A 15,676-nucleotide genomic window follows, 5' to 3' on the forward strand; every position below is an offset into this window, starting at 1 on the left:
GAGATCATCCGCACCCAACGCTCGTCGCTCGGGTTCGGCGCCAGTTCGCGCGTCATCGCGGTCACGTGGAAAGCCATATACCACTCACGCACGAACATCGACTTCCTCCCGTTCCAACCTCCAATCGAGATTCCAAGCCCCACGGTACAAGCTAACCCCCGCATCGGACGGAGGAGGCGCCCATGCTGAAGCCGTCTTTACGGCCGTCTGTACGTTCCCTCGCCCTGTCCACTTCGTCATGCCTTGACGCTTTGAAAGCCAAATGCTCACCAATCCTCCTATGCACCCTCCATCCTCTCCGTCGTCTGACAAAGGAACGAGCGCTTCTCGAGATACAGGTCCCACTGCACTGCGACGCAAGATGTTCACACCAACTGGACGCAGTATCCCAGACTGCACATCACATTCACGCTAGACGATGCCTGCGATCACGTCGGGTAAAGTGCTCGTCACTGGTGCGAATGGCTATATCGCCCAGTGGCTAGTGCGCAAGCTCCTCGAACAAGGCTACGCCGTGCGGGGCACCGTGCGCTCAGAGAGCAAGGCCCAGCAGCTCCGCGAGACATTCGCGTCGCACGACAAGCTCGAGACGATGGTCATCGAGGACATCACCAAGGTACAGTCATCTACCCCCTGGTGAGTCGCTACCCCTGGTGGGTCGACTGCCTATCGCGGGTGATAAGAGCCCGATTTGGTAATCAACATCTTATCTACACCGAGATAACGAGGGACGCGTCGCACGCACTGGGTCTACACTCCGAGTGGGCGTAGGATCTGCATCGCTTGCAGGGCATTGAACGAGCAATTAGTGTACATTGACTACAACGAATGTACTGTACATGAGCATGCTGTAGGGTACAATATATACACATAAGAATTAAATCAGTCCTAGTCCGACACTAGCAACCCCTTCATTGTGTCGAATAAGACCTGTTTCTTCTCAGGCTGCTCTTTACCCTTCACTGAGTCGTCCGCTGTGTCATGGAGCTCCCTCAGCTTGTCCTGATCAAGACCATCAACAGCTGCGATCCACTCCTCATAGATGGGGGGAGTCTTTGCACGTCCTTCCACACACTTCGGCTTCTCAGGCTTCTTCTCACCTCGTGCTATGCTCTCGTCGCACTGATCATTCCATCTCTTTATCTCCTCATCCCTGCGCTCCCTGAGCACCCGCCTATGCGCCTTCTGATCCTCACGCCACGGTGTACGCTTTGCTTTGACAGCCCGGATTGTTGCCCCGCGTGCCTGTTCCAACACTGGCACCTTGCCTTCCGCTTCGTCTCGATCCTGGCGACGTGCAGCACGGTACTCCTCGTCGGTGTACACACACCGGACTCCCTGCTTCAAATACTTCTGTGTATGCGATGTTCACTTCTCGGTCTCCTTGTCCTGCAAGATGCGAAGGCTCGGCATTCGCAGCTTTGTATCGGGCTGCAGCCAAGTTAATATTCTTGTCTTTTGCATAGACACGTCGGTAGATCCGTTTGAGCTGTGAATCTGGGCGACCTGGCATGATGCCAGGGCATATAGTCATCGACAGAGAGTTGTGCAGGTGGTAACCTAGCCGACATCGCAACGCACCAGAGGGTCTTTGCCGCGACAGGTGGCGCGCTGTCTCTAGTTTTTGCTGTGCTGGTGTAGTCTCAAAAGGCTGCTCGTATTTTTGAAACACCGCCCTGGACATTTGTTTGTATCGTACATGCATGAAGACAGGTCCGTTTACATTAGCCCCGCAAACGGTAAGCCACGAACATCGCGTCGGGCTTGAGAGATAAGCGGCGATCCCTGAGCGTCTATCTTCCCGATTTATCCTTATCACCCGCGATAGGCAGTCGACCCACCAGGGGGTAGCGACTCACCAGGGGGTAGATGACTGTATGCTCTACACCTATCACCCATAAATTAGTGACTGACCTGCAAACGGCGGACAGGAACACGCCTTCGACGAAGCAGTCAGGGACGTCGATGCCATTGCGCATCTCGCCTCGCCGAACATCGTAGGCGTGGACGATCCCGAGGAGCTCATCGCGCCAGCTGTGCGCGGCACCACACGCGTGCTCGAGTCCGCCCTCGCCTACGGCGCGTCTGTCAAGCGCATCGTCCTTACCTCATCCTGCGCCGCGATCCGCGAGTTCCGAGACCTCCCGCGCACGTTCACCGAGGACGACTGGAACGAAGCATCCCTCGCGGAGGTGCGCACGCACGGCCGCGCTGCGTCGATCACAGACAAGTACTGCACGAGCAAGGTCCTCGCAGAGCGCGCGGCTTGGGAGTTCGTGGAAAGGCAGAAACGTGAGGGCGGGATCGGCTGGGACCTCGTCTCGATCTGCCCATCGTACGTTTTCGGGCCGCCGATGCTGCCCGCGAGCTCTCCCGCAGAGATGGCGAACAGCTTGCGAGAGTGGTACGAGGCTGTGATCGTCAAGGCCAGAGACCAGATTGAGGTGCGATCGGACGGGATGGTCGTCGAGTCAGTTGCAGATTCGGTTGCAAATCGGGATTTGTGCGCTGATCTTTGGGGTACGTACTTATTACAGAATGTGTTGGGTTGATGTGCGAGATGTTGCGGAGGCACACGTGCTTGCATTCCAGAAGGAAGATGCGGGTGGACAGCGAATCATCGCGTCTGAGGGATCCTGGAAGTGGCAGGACTTCGGTGAGTCAACTTGCGGAACATCCGACGATCTGCGAGGAGCTCACGCAGATGCCTTTATTCAAGTCAAAGCCGCTCATGAAGCTGACGGAAGCCTACCCGGAGGAGATGCCACGTACCGGCCTGCTAGTGCGAAGCATAACTTCGTGTTCGATGCTTCCAAGTCGACGAGGGTTCTCGGACTCAAATATCGTACGAAGCAGGAGAGCACCCGCGACATGATCTACGCGTTCAAGACACAGGGTTTATTGTAGGGATCTGTCGTGACTCGATGCACGTACGCGAGGCCAGGCACTTTTCAAATCACAACGCCGTAAGCATGTCATTACCGAAAAGAACTAGGGTACATGCCTGATCTGAATGCCCGTGTTACAACTTAAGGTCAGGGGTGAAGTGTTCGCCACTGATCGCGGTGCGCCATAGGACAACTAGTCTGGGTCTGGTCAGCAGTGCCTACAATTGAGGAAGTTGCAGCGCGTTTCTGGGCCTGCTCAGAGGATTGGGGGATAGCACCACCATAGTAGTGAGCCATTTACGAAGTCCTCCAAGCCAAGAGGGTGATAAGCTCGAAGTGTACGTGGGGCCAATGCACATACCCATCCCGGTATCCGAATGCAGATGGACGTGCTCATCGATGCGCTTCCCGATCACGACCTCGTCCGACGACCGAAAGACAGCGGACAGAGATTCGCCTGCAAAAATTATGTACTCGGGCTCTATGCATGCTCACTTGTGACCGAGAGATTTCTAGACCGCAGTACGAGCACAAGAAATGGTAATGGACCGGGCCGTCAAGCGGAGGGCTGGGCCGCGATATTGATGATCATCGAGCAGTCCTGCGGGCTTTAATCGGAGTGGTCGCCGGCATCAGAGCGAATAGCTGCGCGACCGTGGGCTGGAGGCAGCGACGACGAAGGGCAGCGACGATAGTGAGGGGAGGAGGAAGAGGTTGCGGACAGATGGTGGACGTAAATGATAGTAATGGCAGGTTAAGTGGGCGCAGAAATACCAAGTTTAGGTTACCGACTGCCCGGCTCGAAGCTTCGATCAATTACGGTCGCATGACATCATCGATAAGTGCGAGTTACTCTCGGCCATAAAACCCTGTGCTGCTCACCATCGTTGCCATCGTCCTCGCCGCTATTAGCACTCCCCACGTCCCCGTCGCCGCCGCCTGTAACGTCCGCGTTGTCGCCGCCAGCGTCCGACGATGAGCCAACGACCACCCCTCACTTCCTCGCCGTCCGAGCTCCTCTCTCCGCAAATTCCCGACCTCGACGGCGCGCAGGGCCACCTCATCGTCGTCTCCAACCGTCTCCCCGTCACCATCACTAAGGATGAGGCGGGCGAATACCACTTCAAGATGTCCTCAGGCGGCCTTGTATCTGCGCTGTCTGGGTGCAAGAAGTCTATGTCCTTCACCTGGATCGGCTGGCCGGGATTCTTTATTCCTCCAAAAGACCGCCCAATCCTCGACAAGCGGTTGATGGAGGAGTACTCGTGTCAGGCGGTTTACCTGGACGACGAGGTCGCGGACCGTCACTACAATGGCTTCAGCAACTCCATCCTCTGGCCGCTGTTCCACTACCACCCCGGTGAGATGAACTTTGACGAGGAGAACTGGCTCGCGTACCGCCAGGCGAACATGGCGTTCGCACAGGTGATTATGCAGCAGCTCTCACCCGGTTCGATGGTCTGGGTGCAAGACTACCACCTCATGCTGCTCCCTATGCTTCTCCGTGTCCTCAACGACGGCCCGCCGAACGACGGCTCGACGACCGCCTCAGAAATCGAGCGCATCCTTGAGGGCATCGAGATGGAGGACATACCGCCCACGCGCGTGCCGAACGTCAAAATCGGCTTCTTCCTGCACACTCCGTTCCCATCCAGCGAGATCTACAGGTGCGTCCGTCCCACGTTGACGCCGGGGTTATGCTCACGCGTCGTAGGATTCTCCCCGTGCGGCGGGAAATTCTGCTCGGGACGCTGTACTCGGACCTCATCGGTTTCCACACGTATGACTACGCGCGACACTTCCTGTCTTCTTGCACACGTATCCTTGCGCTGCCTACGATGCCGAACGGCGTTGAGTTTGAGGGTCGGCTCGCGCACGTCGGCACATTCCCGATCGGGATCGACCCTACGTCGTTCACGGACAACCTCAAGAAGGACAGCGTGCAACAGCGAATCAAGCAGCTGCAGCAGCGCTTCGGGGACGTGAAGGTGATCGTGGGCGTGGACCGGCTGGACTATATCAAGGGCGTGCCGCAGAAGCTGCACGCTCTCGAGCTGTTCCTAAGCCAGCACCCGGAGTGGATCGGCAAGGTTGTGCTTGCACAGCTGGCGGTCCCATCGCGGCAGGATGTAGAAGAGTACCAGAACCTGCGCGCGATCGTCAACGAGCTGGTCGGCCGGATCAACGGGCGATTCGGCACGGTCGACTTTGTTCCCATCCACTTCATGCACAAGTCGTTGCCGTTCGATGAACTGTGTGCGTTGTACGCCGTCAGCGATGTGTGCTTGGTCACCTCCACGCGCGATGGTATGAACTTGGTGAGTTCCCTGACCCATGGCCGTCGCGGCGAATCTGATCAGTTTGCAGGTGTCATATGAGTACATCGCTTGTCAGCAGGAGAAGCAAGGCGTCATGGTCTTGTCAGAGTTCGCGGGCGCGGCGCACAGTCTGAACGGCAGTATCGTTGTCAACCCGTGGGACTCGCAAGAGGTCGCCGACGCGATCTTCCAGTCCGTCAGCATGGACGCGGATACTCGGGCAGAGAACCAACGAAAACTCTTCAAAGTACGTATTTGTCGTCATTGTCCATCACTTCACACATGCTCATGAGCCTCACCAGTACGTGACGAAATACTCCGCAGCGTACTGGGGTACTTCCTTCGTGCGCGAGATGACGAAAATCCAGACGCCCGAGACGGAGCCCGCGGAGACGCAGAAGGGCGGCCAGGCGGAGCTACAGCTCAAGCGCGAGGACCTCAAGGGCTCCAACGTCGTTGACGGGAGCGTGCCCATGACCCCACCTGCCAACGCGCCCGCGCCGAATAGCCAATAGGCTCGGCACGGACGCATGGCGGTATCCTTATTCGGGCGGACGTTTCAGTGTTGGGTTGTGGGAAGCAAGGCAAAGACGTGTATCATCATTTCTCTCTCCCGTTTTTTTGTTGTTGTAGCGGCTATACGTACACTCACATACACATCGCCGTTGGCATTGCCAGCGGCACTGCATAAGCATCCCCGAAATATGTTGTCATTACTAGTGTACACCTCTCGATTCGCCGTATTGATGCTAATGGAACACGATGTTGGCTGCACAAGATAGACTAGAGGAGGCAATAGAGACAATACAACCATCGACGATTCGGATAGGTTTCTTTGGCGGGAGAATGCTAGGTAAGTGGTGCCGGTGAGTCTTAAAACGATCTCCTTGCTTCTGGCCGCCATAGAATCACCGAGTATTGAATTTAGGTCTTCCTTGCGCATCTTGCACGCATCCCTGCGAAAGAAAGGACGTCCTGTGGAACACGATATCCAACAACACTCTTCACAAAAAACCTCCAAGCTTCAAAGCTTCAAGTGTTACCGGGCGGCCGTTCGACTTCGAGCCAGGGCCTCCAACGCCGTGGATATCCACTGCAAGTACGCAAGGACAGTGCAGTTGTTGACTGACTCTTGACCGACATAACGTCTTCATTTCCAGCTCTAGCAGGATGGGCCGATGTTGTGAGATGTAAGTAACTTTCTAGTTCCTTGAGGTGGACATTGACGAATGTGGCGCGTCCCTCAGGCGTTCGTTAAAATTGAATAGCCTCGATAGCAGGCACTCGCAGGCTATAAAGTTTGAATATTGGACGCTCGACCCGTCTGATCTGGCTGCTCACTTGGCGTAGGGTACTTTATTGGAAGGCACCGAGTTGCATGACACCGAGGAGTACTGACCATCGGAGGCTTCTGTAGTTTCCACAGGCCAAGCCACGTATCAGCGCTCCATTGAACGAGGTCACAGCAAGGACGCTCGCGATCTTGGCGCGCTGAAATTTCTCTTCGACGTCCTGGAACTCACATTCGACCAAATCGAACCCGATGACGTATGGGATGCCCGCCTGGAGACCAGTTGACCCTCGCCGAAGAACGCGAAATACATCCCTTCAGCCTTGGTAGAGGTCGACTACTCGTGGTATGGGACTCCAGAGACCGAGTAAGTCCATTGTAATACGTGCGTGCCGGTGCCGTCGCCAAGCTCACTGGTTCGAGCTCGGCCATGTCCGCCTCACGCAGAACTGCTGGTCGTTCGAATCCTTCCGCCAGTTTGTATGTACTATGAATGGCCCAACCATCGCGGCCTGGCACTGTTTCGCCATCACTACCGCAGACCGGTTATGCGATGTGCCAGGGTGTTCATGCCTCAGGCCTCAGGCCTCAGGGTTGTCGGTGTGAGTGTTGCATTCGCTGCTGAACGTGCTTTTTGATACTGTTTGTAGTGTTGATCTCCTGCGGTGAACTGAATGTTCTCCTCGATGCAAGGGAAGTCAACTGGATACGGGTTCAATTCCAGAGCACATAAAGATCAGTATGAACGGACTCCGACTGTCGACGCTACGCAGATCACACGTCGGTATGTAAGAGAAGGATTTATAGGAAGCACTCAAGGAGTACATTGACAGGCCCTGGACAAGGTCGGGATCGCCGGCGCCGGCGCCGTGGCCAACGCCGTGGGAATTTACTGCATCTGTGGTTCTGTGGCCATATGTATTGCTACAACGGTTGTTCAGTGGTTGTTCTTAGCTTTTGTAGCCCCTCCTGCACAAAACTTCAGCCTTCTGTTCCGTTCATTGTGACATTTAGCTTCGTTCGTTGCCTTCATCTCCTGTTCAAACATCCATCACTTTCACAGGATGGGCCAGTATTGGAGACTGTAAGTGATTATGACCGTGACGTTGCTCATGGCGGAAACTAACAGACGCGTGGCTTCGTCAGAATCAACATCGACATCAGGCAGAGTATCAGGTTCGACTCTCCGGGACTCAGCGAGATGCTCATATGGCGCGATCCGAACCGACTGATCTGGTTGCTTGCTATCCCTCGTAAGGTGAGAGCACCGGCCGAGTTACATGACGCTAGAATAGATAACTGACGAGAAAATCTTTGCAGCCCAAGCCGTACCAGCGCTCTGTTGAACGAGGCCACAGCAAGGACGCGCGTGATCTCGGCATGCTGAATCTCCCCTTCGACGTCCTAGACCTCATATTCGACCAAATCGACGACAGCTTGGATGTGGCCTACCTCGCGCTCACCAACTCGTTTCTCCGGGTCATCGGTGAGAAACACATCTACAGGTGGATGTGCTTCTACAATGGCCGGTGGAACCTGGAGCGTCTCATCTATGCCGGCGACTGCCTCCTGGATGATGACTTACCTCCCAATGTCTTCAAGGAGAAAGAGAAGGAGTTGCTCAGCGGTCACAATCCCGATCCCAAGTCCGGCATATGCAACTCTTGTCTATTCGACGCGTTCGACATCTGGCTCAATGATAAGGAGGAGCGTAGATATTGGTAATTCAAGTTCTCCCGACTCGCCACCGAAGGCCAGTTAACCCGCGCCGAGCGCCGTGAACTGCGAGCGTTGGTTGAACTCGACTACACATGGGATGGGACACCAGAGACGGAGTGGATCCTGTGTAACTGGACGCTTGCACAATATGTCCGCGCCAGCGCTGTCGCCGACCTCACCGGTTCCGTCTGTGATGGCCCCTGGACAGACAACTTCCTCGGCCTCGGCCATGTCCTCCTCTCGCAGATCTGCTGGTCGTCGGACATGCAATACGAACAACCCATCCGCCGCGGCGAGTGGGCTGGGCACTACGTCGCCATCACCACTGTGGACCAATTAACACGGAACCGTAGCTTCGCGGACAAGGAGAACTGGACGGACGTGACCGACAAGGTCGTCGGCGAAGTCTTGGAAATATGGAGAGCCAAGGCACCTGAGAGACTGGTACCGCACCTCCGGCCTGAAGGCTACCTCAACGACAGGACTCCTGATTTCACAGACGAGGAATTTTTGTAAAGTCAACAGGAGAACGACTCAGACGTTTCCGAGTCGGATATACGACAAGCGAACTGGGAAGCTGTGACGGGAGTTGCATCCAGACGACGCCGACGGAGTACAGAGCAATGAAGGAACACGAACCTAGGTGAACTGTGTCTCCCGATGTCTTGCACGACTGTATTACTATCTCACAACATCGCTGTATGTGCAATCTACTTTATATCACTGTATCACTTATTTTCCGTTATTCCTTTGCGTCCTGGTACTTTGAGATTGCGAACGCGACGCGCATCCGTTCACGGTGCATCGGTGGGTACTGAGGGTAATGGCTGAGCGCTGAGCGCCGAGGCCTGACGGTTCAAGATGAGCACAAAACTTGCGCGCGGTGAACTGACGCTCTCGCTCGACTTGGAGAAACTTAGTTGCCCCGCCTTTCCGACGCCAGTATCGAGTACATACTATCGAGTATCTTTCCTTTCCGTTCCGCTCAATTCACGCCCACAGTGCGCAACCGCAGCAGCCACGAACCCGGGTGCTCCCGGGTGGCCAATGCCGTGGGAATCTATGGCCATCTGTGGCGAACAAGTTGAAGTACAGACTCCCTGTACATCGCAAAATTGGCATCAGACCGACGGCGACCTGACATAGCCAAAGCATCGATTAACAGAACTAACAGAACTAACAGACTGATGATGTGGCTGGAATGGGTCGGTTTTCGCCAGTAGATATTCGGTCATACTACAACAGGCTGTTAGACAATCAAAAGGCCGAGAGTCGCTGATTAATTTCCGTCAGAAGTACAACGCCCGACCATCGTCCGTTACGATATGCGAGGCTAGTAAGTAACTAAACAGGGTTATCTTAGCTTGAGCAGTCTATTGTTAGCCCGATAGTCCGTCGTCGGCCATTGACAGGACGAGTGCGCGCTCCTCACTTGGCCGCACTGAGCGCTCGTATCACCCGGAATAGATGAAAATTGAATCGCAATGTATTCGGCTAATAACGACTACATCTTTTATACAACATGGACTCGGACGATCGTACCCTACGCCTGACCCGCCAGTGGACTCGCCGGGAGCTGTCAGTATCAGTATTGCTGAGCCAAGAGCAGCCACAGGTGCAGTGCTTGAAGTCGCCAGCGACTCGGAGGCTGATTCTGCCGAACAGGACGGTGGGCAGGCGAGCGTGAGAGAAAGCGCGAACGAGACAGCCTCTGAACGCCGGACAGCGGACAGCTGGGCGAGCGCGAGCGAGTGGGTGGGTGGACAATGTAAGCAGGCGAACGGGACAAGTAGATGAGCGAGCGAGAGTGCAGGTGAAAGGAAGCGCGGGCAAGCGGGCGAACGGGAGCGTGGAAAAACGGGAGCGTACGCAAGAGGTAACGTGGGCGGGGTGCTGGCGGGTTGATAAGTGGGCGAGAGTGGGCAGGCGGACAATAGAAACCGGGGACAAGCAGGCGGGTGTGCGTGAACATGCGGGTAGGTTGGTGAGCGAGCGGGCAGGTGGGCGAGACAGCGAAGATGGGCGCAGGCGAGAAAGAGTGGGCGGGCAAGCGAGCTGGTAAGAAGGCCAATACTGGCGACGGATGAGCGAGAGGGCGCGCAAGTAGGCATGCAATGCCTATTTGCTTGCCCTCTCGCTCGTCCGCGTGAGCCAGCAAGGACTCGGAGGTTGACCGCGGAGCTGCTGTTGCCTCGCGCTGCCTTCTTCGCTTCTTGGTTGGCATGCTCATAGCCTGCCATGTCGCGGTGGCCCGGAACCCACCGGAGCGTGAGTACGATCCCTGGGTGCTGTTTGAGCATGGAGTTGATTGCACTGAGTAGACGGTGGATTAGGGGGTGGGCAGGGTGATCGGTGGTAGGAGGTGAGTGCCAGCGAGTCGAGTTATTGTGCGCAGTGCGACGTACCACCCACGGTCGGAGTTGGGACTGTGTTTAGGGCAGACTGACAGCGGTCTTGCGCAAAATCGCCGGCGACCGTGACCATAGCCAGGCTGCTGCTTCGTGGGCGATACTCGCTCATGACAAGGTCGGTATGTCCATTGTAGGATGATTGACCGTAAGGCCATTGAAGTCCTGGCATTTGTTACACAACCTGATGGCAGAGTTATCACAAGCGAAACATACCGGCAGAGAACGGACAACCTATGGTCCAGTGAAGCACAGCCAGACAATGAAAGGATGAGCAGAGGTCAGGTTGTTGATCGCGCACCGGGGAACCGACAGACTGTTATGAGGCGGGGCGGGGGTGGCCGTAGTGATAGTAAACCCGTAATGCCTAATCGGGGCTTATGATTATCGATCGGACTGCCGCTCGTCGATAAGATGTACCTGGTGGTAACACCGCCGTGCAGATTCCGCGATGTACCGTGACAGACTCTCTCGGACTTAGCAGTAAGTATTGCAGTTCAGGCTACAAGTACAACCCCATTCATATTCCGCCCGGCCTCCGTATAAACAAGCACTTCTCACTGCTGGGATGAGCCAGCACTGGAACTTGTAAGTAACATACACATTAATATTGCTCTTCACGCTGGCTAAGATTGATGAACATGTGACCTCTGTCAGAATTAACATCGACAGGAGGGAGAGGATTAACTACGAATCCACTGGCAGGAAGCTCAACGAGTTGATTCTCTGTGATGATCCGGAAAGACTAGTCTGGTTGCTTTCCATCCCTCGCAAGGTGAGGGCACCGAGTTATACACGTCGGAGTCGCGGGCTGACAGGCCTGGCAGCCCAAGCCATATCAGCGCTCCACCGAACGCGGCCACAGCAAGGATCCGCGTGATCTGGGCGCGCTGAACCTCCCCTTCGACGTCTTGGATCTCATATTCGATCATATCGAACTCGACAACATCTTCGACGCCGTCTACCTCGCGCTCACCAACACATTCCTCCGGGTCATCGCCGAGAAACACATCTACGAGGGACTGCGCTTTCTCAATGCGCTGTGGACTCTGCAGCGTCTCATCTGCATCGGCGAATTACCTCAAGGGCGATGATCTGCCTCCTGGTATCCTACAGGAGGATGAGAAGGAGTCACTCAGCGGCGACTGTCCCGAGACGAAGGACGGCCCGAACGGCACACGTCTGTACAACGCAGCCGAGACCTGGCTCTGCAACCGTGACCGGTATGCGGCCGAATGGTGGGACCAGAAGCTCGATTGGTGCGCCTCGGAGGGTCGATTGTCCCCTGACGAGAGGGATGAGCTGTACGACTTAGCCAAGCTCGACTACTCGTGGGATGAGACGCCCGAGACCGAGTGGATCCTGTGCAACTGGACGCTCGCGCAATACGTGCGTGTCAGCGCCGTCGCGGAGCTCACGGGCACGGACTGTGACGGTGGCCCTTGGACAACTACGTTTCTCAGCCTCGGGCACGTCCTCCTCACGCAGATCTGCTGGTCGTCGGACCCTTCGGTCAGCATGCGTTATAAAGGGCCCTTCCACCGCGGCCGCTGGGCTGGACACTACTTTGCCATTACCGCCGTGGACCAGTTGACGGAGGACCGCAGCTTCGCCGAAAAGAAGGACTGGACCGACGTGACGGACAAGATCGTCGGCGAGGTTTTGGAGATATGGCGAGCCGATCACCCTGAAGGACTGGCACCCCACCTCCGCCCTAAAGGCCGCATTAGACAGCATTCTTGATCACACAGATGACTTGGAAGATCTGCAAGGCCAAGAGGAGAGCGACCCGGACAACTCGGTTGTACATAGAGCAGACTGACTCGCATGCCGTGGGCGAGGACGCTTCAGGTGATGAGTCTCAAGCAGCCGACAGAGCGTGAACCGACGAAAGATCTATCTGGACCCAACGACTAGTAGACGGTCGCCAATACTTATTTATTTGCTGTGAACTATGCGACGTTCTGTGTAGTACAATAATAACGTGTAGAGGTTGTACAACGTGCTTCGCACCGCTGTTTGTAGTGTTTGTACCCCATTCCGGATGTGTAAAGGTCACTGTCCCCACAATGCGAGTGTACTCGCAGAAGCAAGTGTGAAATGTTGTGGTCAACTCGATCGTTGAACGCGGATAGAAAGTAGGCGCAAAACAGGTGTGCGGAAACTGCGACTTCACTCATCGATTCCAGAGAACCCAGTTGCATTCCAATCCGTTACATGATACACAGACGACATGTTCTAGAAACCAATTCCAAGGATACACCGTAGTTGAGTCCAGATTCCAGAATAAATATGAATAAAGATGAATGGACGAGTGTGTCGAGGCTGCTCAAACCACTCGTAAGTAAGGAGAGCACATCGAGCTGCTGCAGACCCTCCGGATAACAGGGCCGAGGCATCGGGTATATGATCGTCTTCGCATGACGTCTTCGCATGATACAGGTAGGTGGGGGTAGCGACGAGCTCCGCACAATGTTACTTGTGACCGCTGCCACAAGTATACTGTGTCAGTAGAGACACGTCAGAGATGAAGAAGACGAACCAAGTGGGTATATTCACGACGTGTAAGATGCATAGGCCTGACGATGATGATGCGTGACTTCAGGAATCTCGATATTGAATGTCTGAACGAACATGAAGTAGCCGTGACCAAGATGTTGTCAAAACTAAAGACAGTCAGCAATTGTGCGGATAACGACAGAGGAATACGCGTACCTGTCCAGACATGTTAAGAGATATATGAATGCACGAACCAAGATCCGGATGATTGATGAGGAACCAAGAAATGTGCGAGTGTGTCCGTTTTTCTCCCCGTTGCTGGTTTATGGGCCGTTGCCCTCGCCTTCTACTGCCCCCGTCCGTCCGTATGTGGACTTCAAGGGGAAGCGAGCGCCTGTTCGAGCACCCTGGCCAGTGCCTGAAGGAGATCAGCGACTGAACACCGCTATCGCGCAGACAGCACACACACCTCTTGCTCCTCCTCTCCCAGCTCACTAAAGAGCTTCAGTGACTCAGACTCAGAGATAGTCTGCAGGGTGCCCGGGCGTCCCTTCGGCGTTGGAGAGGCGAGCGTGTTGGGTGCCTTAGCCCGCGCCGCCGCAACGGGCTTCCTGGGCGCGCCCGGAGCTGGCGTGCTCTTGTGCTGAGGTACAGAGGGAGGCGCCATCTGTACGTCGGTCATTGAGGTGGCTGCGGCCTGAGGAACGGAGGGGATAGGGGTGCTGGGAGTGGCCGAAGGCTGCCGTTGTGTCCAGTGGAGGGGGACGCTGGCACCGACTGGGACGATCTCCTTGTCCGGGGTCGCCATGTCCATGTCCGTGTCGACCAGAGTGGCATCCGGATCAGGCGCAGAGCAGAGAGACGCCATTTCCACATGCACCGACTCCATCGCATCGATCGCTTCAGGCTGACCAGAGTCTTCGTCGCAGACCATCATATCGACCGAAACAGAACCAGAAACAGCACCAGAACCCTCGTTCGCCAAGAGCATTGCGAAATCCGAGATCAAAGCTACCTGTTCGTCGTGCCTCAGGGCCCTCTGAAGATGAAGGCCCCTAGCGGCGAGGTGCGCCATCATAGTAGGACCCAGAGGAGCATACGCGTTGTCGATCGCCCGTTGCAGGATGCCGAGGTCCTCACGCACGGCCTTGAGGTGGGCCTCCGCAGTAGCGAGCGAGCTCTGAGTTGAAGCGAGCTCAGCAGTAGTCGCGTCCGAGTGCTTGCGCTGGATGCAGCGGAGGGCGCGTGCGTGCTTCGCGTAGAGATCGACGGCCTTCGCGAGCCTGCCCTTCGTCCTCCGCCCAACGGCAGCACCGCAGATGCAGGCGGGCTGATCGAGCAGAGCTGCCGAGAGGTGCTTGACTTCCTCTTCGGCGGTGGTCCTTGCCGCGGTGATGTCGCGCACGTCCTCTTCGAGAGCAGCATTGCGAGACGTCAGAGAGTCGACCTTGGCCTGAAGGTTCTTGCGCTTGGTAGTTACGGAGTCGACTTCGGCCTCGAACTTGTTGCGCTGCCCAGCCATAGTCGCCAGAGCGGCCTTGAGCTCGTTGATCGTCGCGTCTGCCTCCTGGCGCACCGCTTCGATGTGGTGACGTGCGATAGACTTCTGGCGGTTCAGTTCCTGGACGTACATGTGCGGGGTCCACCGAATGTCAGAGTTATTGGAAGAGGGAGCCTTGTGCACGAGTTGCCGCTTGACTACCGGGTATGTACGAGGCTGCTGCGGGGTGTTCTTCATGATCTGAGCATCCAGTTCGAGCCTGAGACGCAGGGCGAGCTTCCGGTTCTCCTCGACGTTTCGAAGAAGCCGGCCAATCGTGTCCTTGTCCTTCTGGTTCTCCTCAGCAGAGTCGGCCAGTGCGCGGTCGCGAGCCTCAACGAGACCCTCCAGAGCCATTGTCTCAGCCTTAGCAGTGTCCACTTCGTACCCGAGATCCTTGATACGCTCCTCCGAAGCCGTGACCTTGCTGTTCAGGCTGCTGACCTTCTCGGCGGTTTCCGCGTGAACACGAGTGAGGCCATCCTGGAGGCTCGCCGTGTCGCGCTTCGCATCCTCGAGTTGGGTCTGTAGCCTATAAGACTGAAGCTGGACTTCGGTGTGCGACTTCCTGAGCTTCTCCTTCTCCAATTCCAGCCGGGACATCTCCTTGCTCTGCTTGTACAGCTGGGTATTCAGCATGACGATCTCCTTTTGCAGTTTGTCGGCTTTGGACTTGGGCACGGTATCAATGGGGAGAGCGGGTGCAGGGCTGACAAGACAGGAAGCTGGAGGTGGCGTGGCGCGGTCGGATTTGAGGACCAGGCTGACAGGCTCAGGAGACACAGTGAGCGAGGACGATGCTTGGGCGGATCCGTCGGACCATGCGTCTGTCGAAGTCGACTCGGTGGCGGGACACAGACCTGTGTCCACTGGCAAGTCGTTCCGTTCCTCGGTAGCATCACGAGCACCAGAGTCAGGAGAAACAGGACGAGAGTTGTCGACTGGAGAGACAGAAGCGGAGTTGGCGACCAGTTCCGCGACATGGTCAGTGCCAGTGGCTACCCTGACGCAAG

General features: G+C 56.1%; 4 protein-coding genes across 4 annotated transcripts; all 4 read left to right on the forward strand.

Moving 5' to 3' along the window:
* Positions 1–418: 418 nt before the first annotated feature.
* Positions 419–2,907, forward strand: B0H18DRAFT_1117073 (uncharacterized protein; the record flags this gene model as incomplete). Its single annotated transcript, XM_048033524.1, has 4 exons — positions 419–616; positions 1,932–2,470; positions 2,538–2,656; positions 2,720–2,907. The coding sequence occupies 4 exons, from the start codon at positions 419–421 to the stop codon at positions 2,905–2,907; spliced, it is 1,044 nt and encodes a 347-aa protein (XP_047895694.1).
* A 1,109-nt stretch (positions 2,908–4,016) lies between these two features.
* Positions 4,017–5,721, forward strand: B0H18DRAFT_1083944 (alpha,alpha-trehalose-phosphate synthase TPS1 subunit; the record flags this gene model as incomplete). The annotated part of the gene is made up of 4 exons (XM_048031724.1): positions 4,017–4,555; positions 4,603–5,206; positions 5,256–5,453; positions 5,509–5,721. The coding sequence occupies 4 exons, from the start codon at positions 4,017–4,019 to the stop codon at positions 5,719–5,721; spliced, it is 1,554 nt and encodes a 517-aa protein (XP_047895695.1).
* Positions 5,722–7,556: 1,835 nt separating this feature from the next.
* On the forward strand, positions 7,557–8,889 carry B0H18DRAFT_994776 (uncharacterized protein). The gene is made up of 4 exons (XM_048045277.1): positions 7,557–7,581; positions 7,644–7,755; positions 7,818–8,208; positions 8,251–8,889. The coding sequence occupies exons 1-4, from the start codon at positions 7,562–7,564 to the stop codon at positions 8,730–8,732; spliced, it is 1,005 nt and encodes a 334-aa protein (XP_047895696.1). The 5' UTR covers positions 7,557–7,561; the 3' UTR covers positions 8,733–8,889.
* Positions 8,890–11,295: 2,406 nt separating this feature from the next.
* B0H18DRAFT_994778 (uncharacterized protein) lies at positions 11,296–12,681 on the forward strand. Its single transcript, XM_048045278.1, has 2 exons — positions 11,296–11,399; positions 11,452–12,681. Exon 2 carries the CDS (start codon positions 11,660–11,662, stop codon positions 12,365–12,367), a length of 708 nt encoding a protein of 235 aa, XP_047895697.1. The 5' UTR covers positions 11,296–11,399; positions 11,452–11,659; the 3' UTR covers positions 12,368–12,681.
* Positions 12,682–15,676: the final 2,995 nt, after the last annotated feature.

Source organism: Fomitopsis serialis (assembly GCF_022376445.1).
Source record: "Fomitopsis serialis strain Sig1Antser10 chromosome Unknown B0H18scaffold_18, whole genome shotgun sequence".
Classification (NCBI taxonomy): Eukaryota; Fungi; Basidiomycota; class Agaricomycetes; order Polyporales; family Fomitopsidaceae; genus Fomitopsis; species Fomitopsis serialis.